The sequence below is a fragment of the Poecile atricapillus genome, chromosome 2 (assembly GCF_030490865.1).
Source record: "Poecile atricapillus isolate bPoeAtr1 chromosome 2, bPoeAtr1.hap1, whole genome shotgun sequence".
In the NCBI taxonomy this organism is placed as follows: domain Eukaryota; kingdom Metazoa; phylum Chordata; class Aves; order Passeriformes; family Paridae; genus Poecile; species Poecile atricapillus.
Window position 1 is genome coordinate 48,444,632 of NC_081250.1, and position 16,537 is coordinate 48,461,168.

Sequence of the window (16,537 nt, forward strand, 5' to 3'; positions counted from 1 at the left end):
CCTGATAGACAACTAATTCTTTAGGTAATGAGCTGCAAAAAAGACGGAAAAAGACTGAGGGGACTGATAATCTTGGAGTTTTAGAGGAATAAATTCCAGATTCTTCAGCCTTTGTTTACCCCCAAGCTAGATTCAGACAGAGCATCAGCATGAACTCACAAAACTCCTGTGACTTCGCTGACAACTTTGTGATGTAAATTTGGTCTCTATTTCTTTGTTTTTGTAAACTAATAACTACAAGAGCTGAGGCTGGAATCAAGAAATGCATGAATCAATTAACATGGGATAATATTTGCCTTGTCCAGGGCTTGTCATTGAGCTCTTCACAGACCAACTTCCTGTACCAGAATGCCTCATACTAGAACTATGATCATGGTTTAGATACATAAAGACTTGCCTCAGGGATGTAAGCAACAATAGCTTTCAGTGAACACTCTTGTGTGGAAAAGATCTTTCCAGTGCAAGGTGGGGTTTGTAGCACTTTTGAAGTCAGTGCTTGCATTTTCCCGTCACTTAACACAGTAAAACTTGTTTGATTTTAGCTCATAGTTGTCTCAAGTGCCTTCAAGTTGCAACAAATCTGAGAACATCTGAAATATGAATCTATGTATTTGCTTTTCATATTCTAATTGGTATTTTTACAAGTTCTTTTTCCAAAAGTAACCAAAAGGAACCATATTCCTGTAAAAGTGTACAAGGTGGGCTAGAATTATCTCATATATGGTGTACTGTCATTGCCAGTCATGAGATTTTCCTGCTCAGAAGACAACCCAGGCACTAAAGTTATGTATCCATATAGAGGCAGGCTCCTCCCAGGCTCTCCTGCTGAGAGCTTGCTTCAAATTCTGTAGTGTCTTACTGTGAAATATCCTTTGGGTTTTTTTTAAGGTGAATTATTCTTTTTTATTCAATCTCTAACAGTGGAGAAAACAATAAAACATAATTTGAAGGATTTTTCATTTGTTAAACCCTACTGAAATATTATGATTAATTTATAGCATTCTTTGAGAGGTTTACACTACAGCAAGCACAGCTGAAATCAATGTAATTAATTCTGTTAGCTAGCTAAATTTGTATTCCGTAACTGTATTTTCACATCCACAAAGAAGACCAGATTTGTGCTTTGGTTTTGTTTGCATTCTTGTGCAGCAGCAGTTGCCCAAATTGACAACAGGGCACCACCTGGCTTCACTTTTCCCACCTCAATAAAGTGATTTGGTGTGGGTTCTGTTAATGCAGCAGCTAAATGCACACCTGGGGTTCAGGCACACAAAGAAAGTGGCTCCAGCACAAGCTGCCCTGGGCTGCTCACTTACCAGCTTGCCCATGCAGCGCTGCTGTCCGATGCTGTCTGCACACTTGTGGTGGATGCTCATCTTACAAGCCTTACAGCGCAGTCCGTGCTTAGCGTTTGTCCCTGTGAAATGCATGGCAAAGATTGAATTAGACAAAATCAATAGTTTCCATCCACTGAAACAAGTGACCTGAAAGAACTGACGGGTCAGTTGCAGTAGAGCAAATATTGACTGCATTCTTTGCCTTACCTACTTCTAAAAACGTGCATTCGTACACCCATTGTCTCTCCATTTTAGGTATTTTCCCCCCAGTCTCCTTCCCAGGCTGTTGCCTTTAGATGTATATTAGATTATACTCTGCTATATGATAATCTGACCAACAGTGTCTCTGCCTCCTGAACACCAAGCAAAACTGTTATTTTGAAAGGTCTTGGCATGGCTGTGCATGGCTGAGGGAGCCACTGAAGGAGCACCTGGGCTCTGGAGCAGCTCTGGGGAGTTGGGTCACCAGTGGAAGCCCAGATTTTGTGGGTGAGAGGTACCTCCAGGCACGTGTAAGAGGGTTAACCCAGCTCCCTTGCCATTGCCCACCCATAGGCAAACACATTGCTGTTTGTATGGTTGCTTTTTCCTGCGTGGTTGCACTGGATAAGTGTGCTGTGAGGATTTTTTTTCAGTTGTAGTTTCTTTTCAATTACACATGCTCAGAACAATACTGACAATTGCTCCCAGGAACTGCTGCTCTCACCATCTTGGGCCAGACCTCAGAGGGTGCAGTAGGGGCTCTTTGCACGTCCCTGAGTAGAGCAGTGAGGGTGCCACAAGTTTGACAGTGCTCTCCTCCCTTGACAGTGGAAAAGTTATGTGTCACATGTAGGGGAGCTACAGAAGAAATTTTGCTGTAAAGAAGTAGAATTCTCCCACTAGGCCAACAGTAGTTCTGCATTAGCTTCAGTGAGGCCCTATGTTTAAATTACAGACCCAAGTCTGCCTGCTTCCAGGCAAGAACAGTCACTTTTATTCATGCAACCATAACACTTCCTAAACTATGCAGGAGCAGTGATGCTGCAGCAACTCTTTTATTCCTGCAGGACTGCATAAACAGAACAAGTAAACAATGTATCTGTTCATTATATCTACTGTGAGAGTAAGTATGAAATGAGGAAATAAAAAACCCTAAAAACTCTTGACATTTTAACCAGCCCTCATTAGTCAGACATGATAAATATTAGTCAGAAGGATCCTGCATCTGAAAGTACTCATTAAGCTCATTGGTTATTTGAATAGTCAAAGCCATGTACCTGCTGCCAGTTTCATTCAGTGAAGTGATACCTCAGAAAGAAGCACTTCAGGGAAGGTTTCGTCAAGTTGGTGCCAAAGCCTCGTGTTCCACTTTCAGAGGAAGAGGTGTCTGAAGTGGCCACTTTTCCAAGCCAGATGAGGCAGGCTGAGGTAGCCATGGGCTGTTGCAGTGAGCCAGGCTCAGATGTTTCACCTGTCAGCTCCCTTTAGGACAGGGAACCCAGATCCTCCCCACCTTCCTACAGCGACTGCTGGAGAGATAGGGACTGAATGGGGTTGAGTGTGAGGAGTGTCCTGGGGACTTCAAGGGAGTGGGGTCAGCTCCCGGTCCCCACTCGTTGCCCCTTTCAACCACCTTTCAGTGTGTGCAGACATCCTTTCCTTTTCTTTTCTTTTCTGGGGTATTTTTTCCTAGCAAACACAGGATTTCTTAGAAGAACACATCTGTTTGTTTGGTTTCTTCTTCCTGCATGGTTGCACTTGGATTAGTGTGCTGTGAGGATTTTTTCAGTTACAGTTTCTTTTCAATTACACATGCCCAAACCAATATTGACTTCTGTGGCTTTGTGCTTTTATTACTGATGATGAAATGTTGAATCACCCTTCCTGGTGATCAACAATTGGCACTGAGAAAAGAGTGCTTCCCTCACAGTTTTTCATTATATTTATAGGGCAGAATGCAAAAAGGAAAATGACATTACAGTTGACCTATGCAACACATCAGTGCTTACACTGGGTCTAATTCTCCTCTCATGCTGGTATGTACCAAGTTACTCTTGTACCAAGTTACTCCTAAGATTTAGCTGTGAAAAGGCAGATAGTCTTGCAGACAGTCCTTCCTGCTGCCTGTTATGCTCTTCCAGCCATTTCAGTGTTAACTTTGCAAGGTGGATATTGGTCCTTACATGTTATAACCATGTGATCACAGAAGATACACATTTGTCAAAACAACTGTGCTCCCAAATGATGTGCAAAATGAATTTGAAGCATCTGTTGCTCTCAAAAATCAAACCCCAACTCTTTCAGAACAGAAATCTGTGGTCATGTGAAAATGAGTAAGAAAATTACAAAAGAGCAGCCCTGTATTTTCCATTGCTGAGTGCCATATTTTTATATCTGAGTAGCTAAGTAGTGGCTTTAAAGAGAAGAAAAGTAGTTCAGTCACACACTTGAGTCTACAAGAAGTCTTTGTAAATCAAAATGAAATCCCTGTAACTACCAAAAGCTCCAATCTTCAATCCATTTTCAGTTCTAACTACTTGGTTTACAGTGGGGCTAGCTTGGAAAAAATTTCCCTGCATCTCTCCGCCTCCCACTGAGGAATAACTACAGAGCTTGGAGAAGAAGCATTTATGCGGTATTTATGCTTAACCACCATATCTCGAGCTCTGAAAATGGCATTTCTACAAGACACATCTTTTTTTCCCCACAGAATAATTCTTTCTTCAGTTTCTCTTCCCTATTACACTAAATCACTCAGAGAACCATTGCTAAGCTGTTTCAAAAATAGTGCATGCCAGGAATCAGATAACTACATACTGGCAATGTACCTGACCCAGAAGTTCCTGAGATTCAGAAATTAGCCACAATCACAGTCACATCACAGAGAAGAGATTGCATTCAGTACAGGTGTAAATGAGACCAGGGTTTGACTCATTGCACCAATTTGTGGCCTCCCACTTATGCAAACTTTTTGACCTTGCAGATGCCTGGATGGGACAGATTTTAGGAGATATCTGGTTTGAAATAGGTAAAAAGCAGACAGAACATGGGTCTTGCAAGGAAGTTATTTAAGGATGAGTGAGTACAGTGAGAGTTCTACAGTCATGCACTGGTAAAAGAAAGTCATTTCATTATGCCTAAAGTAATGGCACAGGATATAGGAAAGTGTTGAAACATTATTTTCCAATAAATTCCCCTGGAAATCACGAGAAAGTTAGGAATTTGGTCTGAACATATATTAAATAATAGAAAATAAGTGGTATTAATAACCCATAAAAGTAAAAAAAATAAATTAAAATTAACAAAAATAGTAACAATAATAGCAATAGCTATGAGAACAAAATAGGGCAGACTATTTGAGGATAATTTTCCTTCACTGCCATAGGGTACTAGGTCTTGTTCAAAGTTGAATGCCTCTCTGTGGCATGGTTATTCCCACTGGGTTAATCTCCCTGTTGATTGAAGCATGGGGCAGGGGAAGAGTAAGGAGAGAGTTCACATTTGAGCTGGTTACAGCCCTGTCTGGAAGGTCCAGTTAGTGAAGTCTTGGACACTAACACAGTCTCCTCAGGGACATCTGCTGAACATTGATTGATGATCTGCAAGCCTGACCATCACCACTAGGTTGATTCCTGTCCCACTGAATAGCTGATGGCTTGATTGCAGCCTACTGTTTACTCCCACCAGCAGATATTCCCCTATACCACCCTTTAAGCAAAGTTGGAAGTAGTCACTGCTGTTAATAGTGTCTTAGCCCACCTGGAATAATTTCAATCAGAGGTGAATCAGAAGTACAGGAACAAAAGGCTTAACAATTAAGCTCCATTTGGAGCAACCAGAGTACTTTTTACTCTGGTTTTCATTCAAAGGGGGAGTAGACTAACAGCTTTGATAGCTTTTCTATTACCTTCAAAAAGTAATCATCCCTCCTGCTTTCCTCTCCAAAGACCCTAACTAAGGTTACTTAAGCTGATTGCTAAATACTGAGCAGGACAGAACAAAATTCTACTCAGTCGCTTTTTGGTAGCTGTCTGGGGATGTGATTTTCACTATTTTTATTCAAGGCACACTACTTCATTCACCAAACAGGTCAGACAGTGTTTGATTAATGGGCAGTTCTATTCAACATTTATTTTTCACTTTCCTCAGTCAGTGTGTGTCTTTAAGCATCATCTCTTGAGTAACGTGTTAGCCTTATTCCGAATACAAAGTAATTAATGGCCTAGTGAGTTTTCTCATGGGCTCACTGTCTTTGTCTCTTGCCAAAACTTGTATGAGATGGCTCTCATTTAGGGGACTAAGGGGTAAAACTGTCAGAGGTTGAACTAATATTATTTTGGCCCACTTGCATGTTTAAGTAGTAAAAACTACAAACTCTAAAACTGTGGGTTTAGAATGGAAAGTACTAGATATGTTTAGCTGACTTATAGTGTCCATGAACACTTAAAATGTCCTCTTCAGTGAATGAAGCAGTGTCAGTATAATCATGAAATTCATACAGGGAAAAAGACACACAGACATTTGAACAAATGTCCTCTGTGTCCTATTCATTAATGTATCAACTATGTCCAGGTCTGTATAGGCTACTATTCCTTTTTCAAAGAACAACAACAACAAAAAAAGGCAAAACTGACTAAAGAAACAGTATTTCACTGGAAAAAATGAGGAAATATCAGGTCAGAATACTGAGTAGCTCTTAAGTGAACTTACAAATGAGGTTCTGCCCAGTCATTTTCTTCACATATCAGCTAATATATCCAGGCACCTAGGTCTGGAAGGATGCATTGTTTTGAGAAGCAGGTCAAATTTAATAACACCCTGCTAGAAATACTCTGTGACTGGGTCAGCTCCCATCTGAATATCTAAACCAGTGGCCAGGTTTTCCAGAACAGTCACGGAAAATTGAATCTTAAACTGTTCTGATAATATGACCTTAAGTACCACTAAAAGAACACACTGCATCACTTTTGTAAATTTTTATATTTTTTGGAGGAAGCCTAAATGGAAACAGCACACATCAATATAGGTGAATAGAAATATTTGGAGTCAGAGAAAGAGAGAGGGAGCAGGGCAGAATTTGATTCTAACTCTTTTTGTCTATGTTTCCTACAAAAGCAGTTTAGTAACTACTGTGCATTTCTGGAAAGTCACATTTTTCCTAAGGAATGCAAATGAAAATCTGCTTGTTACACACACACACACCAAGGGAACCTGTATCATCCTCTTGGCCAGCACAGCTATGGCCACAGCACTGTTGGCTGATGCTTTTTGCCTGTTGTTCCAAGTCTCAACACAAGATTAATGGCTGGAGAGGGAGAACAAGCCCTACAGCCTGGAGAAACTTCCAAGAAAACAGAAAATGTTGGTAACAACATGATGTTATGCTGACTGTATAAACATAACTATATTAGGCACTTATGCCAAAGTGGGGAAAAAAACAAAAAGGAAAGGATAAAAATGTTCAGGTCTATAAAAGAGAGAAAGAGTAAGGGAAAGAGACACAGAGAGACTGTCACCTCCAGCTAATCTAGCTATGACCCAACCGCTATATTTTATCATTCCAGCTGAGAGGAACATACCAATCAGAAATTGTTTTGATTTAAAACTTTCAAAAATAAATACATTTAAAATTACATAATTTCCATAGAACTTCAACTTCTGCTGTGGGAGGCTGATAAAAATAATGAACGTCTTGCCCCTTTCTCCCTAAATGCATTTACAGTTGTCACCAGAAAGCTTCATCCATGCCAACATTTATGGGAAATGGAGAATTTTAAGCAAGCTGGGCCAGTATTGCAGCAATGAAGGGTTTAAGATGCCACTGTTAAAAGAGGAAATCCCCAAAATGGGACTGGTCCCTCTGCAGTTATCTCTAAGCTTTTGTCCACTCTACTCTCATAACCCCTTCTTAGTTTTAATTTAATTGGTTTTGCATAAAAGCTCTGATGTTGAAAGAAATTACTATTTTTAAAATTCCTCTCAAGCTGTGGCTGTCTGCTGCTGGACAAGCGCTTCTCCTTCTCCTTCTCTATTTCAGTTAAGATCTGTGAGGAGATCAGAGAATGGCATTTTCTACAAGAGACATCCAGATCTTTAAAGTTAAAAACCCTGAGCCTAATTAATTTAAACCATTAGGTTTGTTAAAATGAGCTGGGAAGTCCTTTTCTCACCCATCCTTAGCCTCCAGCCACCTTACAAACTGTGCTTTGTCCCAGTGCCTGGCACCCTTCTGATTATTTTTTTAACTGATGCTGCCCCAGCACTTTTCCCAGCTGACATTTTGAAGAGTACAGAGGCACAGATCCTAATCTGCTCATCAGGTGGGCCACAGACCAAAGACTGAAGACAGAGTTCCCCAGCCACCCCAGAGGGCTGAACACTGGAAGTCATTGCTGCACGATACCTGATTGAGAATTCAAATTGATGGCTACTCTTTAGTAATGAGGTTTTTTTTCTTTATTCAGTTGTGGGTCGGATTTTTTTAATAGTTATATCTGCCAGTTCAAAATGTACAGAGCTTTAGGTGTGTTAAATTTATAATTTCTTGGGATGAGGTACACTGTACAGGGATGTCCAACAACATGTTGGAGCTAAAGGAGGAACCTCTAAACTTGGGAGCAAGCTACCAGGTGCTGACCTGATGCCTTGACTGTCTAAAGTGTACTGTTTACCTGACACCTTGTGTCACTCCAAACCAAATGGGATGTGGAGAGAAGCTGGATGTTGTATATTTACATTCTGTAGAGTAGGACTTGATGTCCAGTTAAATGACAAATGAATTTCCTGAAAAATGAATACATTTTATATTACATGTCACTGAGAGGTGTGGGTCCATTTGAGTCCCTATCCCAGTTTCTCCATAACAATATCCAATGTTTAAATAGCAAGAAAAGTTGCTTTGCATGTAGGCAGGCTACAAAACAGTGCATAAAATTAGAACTGACTTCCTAGTGACATAGTTTTCTTTAGAAATGACATGCTGAGAAAAAAATGAGGCAGTAATAGGCAGGTTTTTCTGCAAGACTGTTACAGAGATGAAAAATATCCCTGCTAAAATAAAGTCTTTTAAAAATTTGGCCATAAGAATTTTTTTTTTTTTTTTCAAAATGCACTTTTCACATATTCAGCAGCTTTGCTATAAAAGGCTATCCCTGAACGGAAATATCCACCTCCACAATTCTTAAAATATCATCTCAGGTTTTTGATCATCTAAATGTTAATTAGGATGCTGGAACGCCATGGTAAATAAACTAACAGCTATTATTGAAAGAAAACGTCCCCGTCCCCTAAGCACTAAACATGCTAAATCACATCTAACATCCTTTGCTATGAGCAAACTGGCACTGATCTATTGATACCTACTTTTGTGGATCATTTTCAAGATTGATGAGCCTGTGCTTATAGGTCTTTGAACTGGGCTGCTTTGCTGAGGAAGAAAATATTTTAGAGAAGAAAGGCATAGACCTGCCTGTGGGACATGATGGTGCCAGAGCTGAACAGGACAAGGGAACATGGAGAAGTTAAGCCTGATGTGTTATCTCAAATGAGGACAAGCAGAGATGAATGGCTGATTTTGGTCTCAGTAGTATTAGTAAATGTAGCATTTAAGTAACTCTTCTTGAGGTGAAGATGATGAAAGTCAGATTTCGAACAAGATCTCCATTTTGACAGGCTCAGCTTATTTGCACCTGTGGTCTTGCATGTTTTGAAATGAAAAGTCATCAGTTGCAGCCTTTTTTCCCTGTGTTTTGAAATGCTTTGAAAAAGCAGTTGAATTTTGTGGGGCCGTTCACATGTGCCAAAACCTTTATCTTCCAAGGGCCTTGTACCATTACAGAGGAGTTGGAAAACAGAAACCAGAAATTTGAACAAAAACTATGACGTAAAATGAAGACCAGGACTGTGAACTTGCTGAAAATGTGGGGAATGAATTACAGAACAAAAGAACAGTCTGTCCTCAGCAAAGGGATTTAATGTCCTCTCTTCTCTTCAAATGGATTTTTAATATAGCCTGTTTCTTATGTGGCTCCATCATCATCAATGGGCTTGAAATGAGAGACTGCCATTTGCCAGAAGATCAGGAAAATCAATTAGAACTATAAAATGTTTAATTAAAAAAAAAACCAAAAAACACAAAATCCTACTTATATATATATATATATATATATATATATATATATAGCCAGATGTTCACTGGCCTTCTGCTGTTTCAGACTTCTGAGGGTTTGGGCTCTTTCCCGCTGCAGTAAAACCACTCCCTCACCAGTGCAGGCTCCCAGTGTTGTTGCAGGTCTGTGTTAGCACAAGCTGAGTGGCAGTGCCTGCAGTGATGGGCCTTGCATGCAAAGTGCTGAAGTGGGACTTAGCAGGACCACAATTCCTCTTTCTCCTTCCTTTTTCCATTTTACAGTAGCTAGTGATGGAGATGGGAAGTGGAGCAACAAAATATAACTACATGTGACTAAAATCTACTGCTTGGTCAGGATTTGGCCACAGGCACATATTTCTGTTCCAAAGCCTTCCCTTGGATGACACATAGCTAAGGAGGATCTCATCAGAAGCTACAGGTGTAATTGCCAGCATGATTTACTTGGACTAGAGGGAATTCAGGGCACCACCATAAGTAACTGGGTGGTTACACCACTTTGGTGGGATCTGTTTTCAGGGAAGATATTTCTACATGTAGTCAGAATGTGCTTCTAAATTTCAGAATTTTGCAATCACATTTTTTAGCAAAATGTGTTTCAGTTTCTTTTCCAATATATACAATCACAAAATCAATTAGTTTGGGAAAGACCTCTGAGATCATTGATCCAACCTATGACCTAATGCCACCTTGTCAACCAGACCATGACACTGAATGCTATATCCAGTCTTTCCTTAAACACTTCCAGGGATCGTAACTCCACCAGTTCCCTGGGCAGCCCCTTCCAGTATATTTTCTTGTTTTCTGTGAATTCCTCCTGATTTCCAACCAATGGAAAAACATTCAAGTGAAACCTTTCACACCAAGTGCAGGTTGGGGGAGGTGGGGGGGTGGGGGTGTTGGTAATTTTTTTCCAGAAATAGTTACTGATTTCAGTGAAATCACACACTCTGGGAAGTAAAAACACTTCATTTACAACTGTCATCTGCTCAAAGAGGTAATCTCAGCCTTCACTCTTATAACCTGAGAGAATTCTTTACTTGACACAAAGCAGTAGTGGCCTAAAGCACATCTACACATTTCCAAGTGGCACCAATTACTGATTAAATGAATAAGAAAAACTTCTGTCAAATGATGGGCACAGACAACTCCCTGCATGTTATAAAGGAAACTACAATGAAATCACAATTTTCAACCACATGTCATTTTTAACTGAGCATGTCTTCAGAATTTAAAGTCAGGACCGGTGTGTTTGCAGCACCCTTCAGTGTACAAGGTAAATGTATGTCAAAGAGGAAAACAGCTCTGGATTTTGTATACCTGGAAAACTAAAATTTTGGCAGTTCAGAGAAGAGCACTGGAGAAGTTGTGGTAACTTGCATTCCTGTTACCAAAGCAGAAAAGCACGCGATGATCCATGTGAGCCACAAGGATCACTGCTCTCTGAGACATCCTTCTATATTAAGGACAGCAACAAGCAAACGTGGGTAGGCATTTTACTCTACATGATGGCAGTGTGCTATTTCTTGCAAAAGCATTTAAGTGCCTCATTTTAAGATTTCTGCAACTCAGAGTAAGGTAAAGCTTCTAATAATTCTGCTTCTAGATAATGCTTTTGTCAGCTATTCAGCATTATAATTATCCACATAACAGTCATGCTCTGGTAGATAAGGACTCTAAAGAGAAAAATAATGTTTTTGCAAGAAGGTCAGCTTTAGAGAAGATGCACTTAATTTGCTTATCTGTAAACACCCAATATCCCATGTGAGCCCTGGAAAAAGTACATAGCAGGACATAAAAACCCCACTCACATTCTGCTTCATCCCTTGGCCTTTAAAAAACCTTGAGCTTGCCATTATGTTCTTCATTAGAACTAATATGAGGAACAATGGTACCAGGAGCCTACTCACTACTGAGTAGGGTGTTTGGTGGTTTTTAATGTACTTTTTGGTTTAAAATCACCATGGTTAGCATAATATTAAAATATTAATAGTAGATGTTCTAGAAATGCTTATTGTTTTCTATCTAATTAAACAGCAAATGTTGGTCAACATTTTTTAAAGTCTCTTTTGACTGATGATTAACTGCAGTTTCATATTAATAGCAATTTCCCCCAAATTAAAGTGAGCTTGAAAATTATCTAGTAACAATTGTGAAACATGTCTGATGCTGCTCAAGGACAAATTAGAATTTAAAATATATTTCCACCCTCTTTTCTCGGCTAAGCAGTTCTTGATTATCCAATTTACTGATAACATTCTTGCTTCATCTCAGAGGAGGAAGCCCTCCCAGAGGATAAACAAACTAAATATTTTCTTTTCAATATTTGCTTGAAGGTATGTTTAACTCTTTGTTAACAAAGAAAAATAATAATTTAATGCAAGAATATGATGTGGCTCCCTGTAGCTTTTCTACAAATGTGGGGCTGTATGACTTGGATACTTTTTGCCATGTTTATAAAAAAATAGGAGTAGAAGTAGATGGAGTACAGCTATACTGCGCATACCATAGGTGTTTCTACATATTTCCTTCTGTTTATTCCCACTGTATTTATTTTAACAGACAAAGTATCCACTGCTGTGAAATTTTGGAGAGTTGATATTACCTGTACCTGACTGGTCTATAACTAACAGTTCAATGCATATTGTACAGTTAGGATAAATTAGTACTTCATATTTCCAGAAGTCTTTTGTTTGGCCCTTCTTACAGGGCTCCACTCAGAAGTGGGGAGGTCTATGCTTATGGAGAATTATTAACTCAAGAAAGATACTGTGGGATAAGCCAGGTTAAATTTCAATCTAATAGGGTAAAATAATTATTTTACACCAATTTTTAGCAGATGCATGTTAAAAAAATACAATGTTTTTGTTTACCTAGACCTTAGTACAGCAGAGAGAGATGATTTAAGTAATTCTCACTCATGTTGACTCTCAAAAGCACTAGAAGATTGAGGTGCCCAGAGCCATTCATTGTCATCAACTGAAACAAAGTGTCCTAAATCCAGGAATAAATTTAGTGGAGGGAAGGAGGAGGTAGAGGCAGTATTTGCAGATCATTTAGTAATATATGGATGGTACCTGGTACCACTTATTGAAAAGATTACACAACAGCCCTTTTTCAATGAGTCACAGAGTGACTGGGTCTGGAAATGACATCTGGAGATCATCAGGTCCAATCCCCTGCTGAATCATGTTCTACTAGAACAGGTTGCACTGGAAAATGGCCAGATGGGCTTTGAATGTCTCTGTAACATGAAACTATACAACCTGTCTGGACAACCTGTTCCTGTGCTCTGTGACTCTCACAGTAAGTAAGTTCTTCCTCATTTTCAGATGGATCTTCCTGTTTCAGTTTGTGCCTGCTGTCCCTTGTCCTCTCCCAGGGCACCACTGAGCCTGGCTTCATCCACTTGCAAACCCCCCTTCAGGTACTTACAGGTATTGATGAGATCCCTTCTGTTGTCTTTACTCCAGGCTGAACAACCACAGCTCCCTTAGCCTGTCCTCTAAGTGAGGTGCTCCAGACACCCAATCATCTTTGTAGCCCTCCACTGGATCTGCCCCAGGAGCTCCATGCATCTCTTGCCCAGGAATGCCAGAACTGGACACAGCACTCCAGATGTGGCTGACTAGAGGGGCAGGATCACCTCCCTCAGAGTGCTGGCAAAGCTCTTCCTAATGCATCCCAGGATACCTTTTGCCTTTTTGGTCACAAGGACACTGCTGGCTCTTGGACAGCCTGTTGTCCACTGGGACCTGCAGAGCTGCTTTCCAGCAGGTCAGCTCCCAGCATGTACTGGTGCCTGGGATTGTTCCTCCCCAGGTGCAGGGCCTTGCATTTGCCTCTATTGAATTTCTGGAGCTTCACCTCCATACAACTCTCCAGGCTGTCCAGGTCTCACTGGATATCAGCAGAGGACTCTGGGGTATCGGTCACTCCTCCTGGTTTTGTAATGCCAGTGAACTTGCTGAGGGTGCATCCATCCCCTCATACAGGTCCTTGGTGGATGCACAAGACTGGACCTGGTACCAACTCCTGGGGAGCACCACTAGCAATGAACCTCCAGCTGGACTCTGCTTCTGCCATTCAACCAGTTCTCAATCCCTGCCAATGTCCACTCATCCAACACTTCCTGAGTTTTTCTACAAGGACGTTATGTGAGACTGTGTCAAAAGCCTTGCTGAAGTCAAGGTAGTCAACATCTACCACTCTCCCCTCAATTAACCAGCCAGTCATGCCATCACAGAAGGCTGTCAGATTGGTCAGGCATGATTTCATGATTTTTCCTCACAAACAAAACAAAAGGAGTCTGAATTCAGCTGCGTTTGAAATCTTTTTTCCGTAGGGAAACACTTAATAATAAACAAAACAAATTTATACTGTAATAGTAATAGTGTCTCTGGAGAATAGATGAGGGAAGGCTCGGCTGAGGCTACACAAGCCCTGTTCCAGGGGTATGTCCTCCCTCCTGGAAGCTCTTTACCCTTCTCTACAGGGGACAACCCTCGTTCTGATGAAGTGGCAACTCTTCCCTCAAGGTCATCTGTGTTGGGAGATGCTAGAGAGACTAGGAAGAGTGGAGGGCACAACTGAATGAAGAACATTATTTTTTCTTTCATCCTGCAAGATAAATAAAAATGCCTTTTTTTTTGTTTTGTTTTTTCTAAGATCTCTTTCCAAAGAGTCTTCCAAACTACCATAGCCTTGGAAAAAGTCAGTTACAGTCATGCTTCCAGGAATATTTCTACTTTGTCTTGTTGCCAAGAAGTGGGGATCAATCTGTGACGGTTTACTGCGGCTTTGTCTACCTGGAAAATGCTGGATAGAGGCAGGTTTGGACCAAGCCAGAATGCCTACTACATGAAACAAGGCAGCAAGCTCAAAAAAAGTCAAGCATATTTTTTAGGAGAGAGCTGATCAGACTGGAGGCAGAAAGCACTGTGTCATAGTTCCTGTGAAATTTTTCTATATTTAATAAACATCCACATAAATTACAGTTATATAAACACTTCCTCTAACCATGGAGTTTTTCCAGTACTTATTAGTCGCAGTTACTGATAGTCTAAGAGAAGAAGCTCAAATGCAGGATCTAACAGAAAATCTAACAGAAAAACCATAGCTTCAATCTAGATCTCTTTTTTTCCTTTGTTCCTGCATTTGAAAAGCTTGGCCAATTTGTCAATTTTGAGGCTAACTTTCTGGAGAATTTTACAATACAGCTTTGGGGATAAAGGGGTTGAAAGTTCTAGCGGCCACAACTGCACACTGAAATAAAGTAATGCAGGCTGTTTTTAAAAGATGAAGTGAGAAAGAATTATTCATGGTACTTTTTGGCTGTCTGAACCTCCAGAATGACTGGCTAAACCAGAACAGACGGTGGTAGGAGTGAGTCAATTCTGAAAGGATAACACAATTTCACTGCTTAAGCACTATTGATTAATAGACTGAAAGGAAGCTATGCTGCAGCTATGTTTTGGTTTTATCTTTTTTGCTTGTTTATTTGTTTTCCACAGGTCTCTCTGACTGCAATCTGGTTAGTTCCCTGAGAAGACAGGTACTGAGTTATTTACCTCCAGAGGTGCAAAAGTCCAGAAACTCCGCATCCAAACCAGAAACGCAGTTGCCCTGAGAACATCTATAAATGCAAAGATCTCGACTACCTACGCCAGGGTTGGCATGGCCCAGATGGACCTGGCTTTGACTATTACTGGACATTGTAGACCACAATTTTTTCTGGTCTTCTTGCAGGTTTGTTCCAGACAAACATGCTGTAACAGGTATGCCAAAAAAATGGGTGTTTGATTAAAATTCTGTGCCATAGTAAAGGTTAAGAATGGAGTGAAACAGTTAAGTACACTTTGAAAACAGAAAGAAAGATAGGATATATAAACAAGCAGATATTTTTTTAAAACACAGCTTTGAAATATTCACTTTAAAGTAGTATATTTTTAAAAGCAAAGTGCCTGACTTTTTGCTGAATTACTTATATTTGATTTAGATGGGAATACATTAATTGCATGTAATATGCTTGGAATATGTGGAAAATAACCTTTTTTTCCCATGTGAATCAGCACAGGAAATGATCTGCAAATGAGTAAAATGTTGAGAATCCTACAGATGGAGGTTTTTCTCAAAAAGTACACAATATTTTTCAACTGTAGAGTACTGACATCATGTTTTCTTCAACAGTGAGGTGTGACAGAGATGATTGATGACACACCAGAGACTGTAGAGGAGCAAGAACTTGCTTCTGATCAGAATAGTTTAAGGCTGTAATCTGATGCAACATTAATTTAACAGTATCTATCTTTGCTGGTGCTAGGCGGTTTTGCCTCCTTTAATTTGCCGCTGCCAAAGCTTGCCATTCTTGCTAAACACAGAAAATAGTAGACAACACGATGCAAATTCAACAGGTATCTGACTTGGTTTTCTTTTCACTGTGATGTAAAATAAAAAAAACTCATAAAACCAGTGTCTCCTAAATGATGATCTAGTAATACATTCCACAAGACACTTTGATTTTCAAATTTTCCCTTGCTGGGGTTAGATATTAAAATAGTAATAAATACTACTACTAAAACCAGCAAATTAATGGTTTTCTAAGAGATGTACTGTGAGAGGATGTTCAAGGGTGGATGTGTTTAGGAAAATATGTAGCCCTCCATGGAGCTGAAACCTCAGTCCTAAACTAACCGATGTTAGGCACTCACAGCAGCAAAACAGTGAGTGGGAGAAAGAAGTACAGAGTCTGCTCCAACACACTATTGACTTGCTCTGAAATTATGTGAATTATTACTGTTCAATTCATGATTAGAAATGATGATTTTATTGGAGAAGTAGATGCTGTAAGAAGGCCCCATTAATGTTAAATGGATTCTGCATGCACTCTTCAAAGCTCCCTCAAATGTGAAATTTCCTCCATTATTTCATTTGACAGAAAATTACTGCTTCTGTATCAAATTTTCCTTCTGTTTACTGAGGTGGAACTTGAGTCCCAGTCTAGTGCAATTAGTAGGAACATTCCAGCTCCTGCCTTTGAAGTGAGGTACGAAGGACACTATTAATACTCTTT

The 16,537-nt window shown here is 40.0% G+C and overlaps 1 protein-coding gene across 1 annotated transcript in view; it reads right to left on the minus strand.

Moving 5' to 3' along the window:
* Window positions 1–16,537, minus strand: part of STAC (SH3 and cysteine rich domain) — a 69,951-nt gene that overhangs the window by 26,167 nt on the left and 27,247 nt on the right. Inside the window, exon 3 of the mRNA XM_058833640.1 lies at window positions 1,317–1,417. Within this exon, the coding sequence (XP_058689623.1) occupies window positions 1,317–1,417 (101 nt within the window). The remainder of the gene's footprint in view (window positions 1–1,316; window positions 1,418–16,537) is intronic.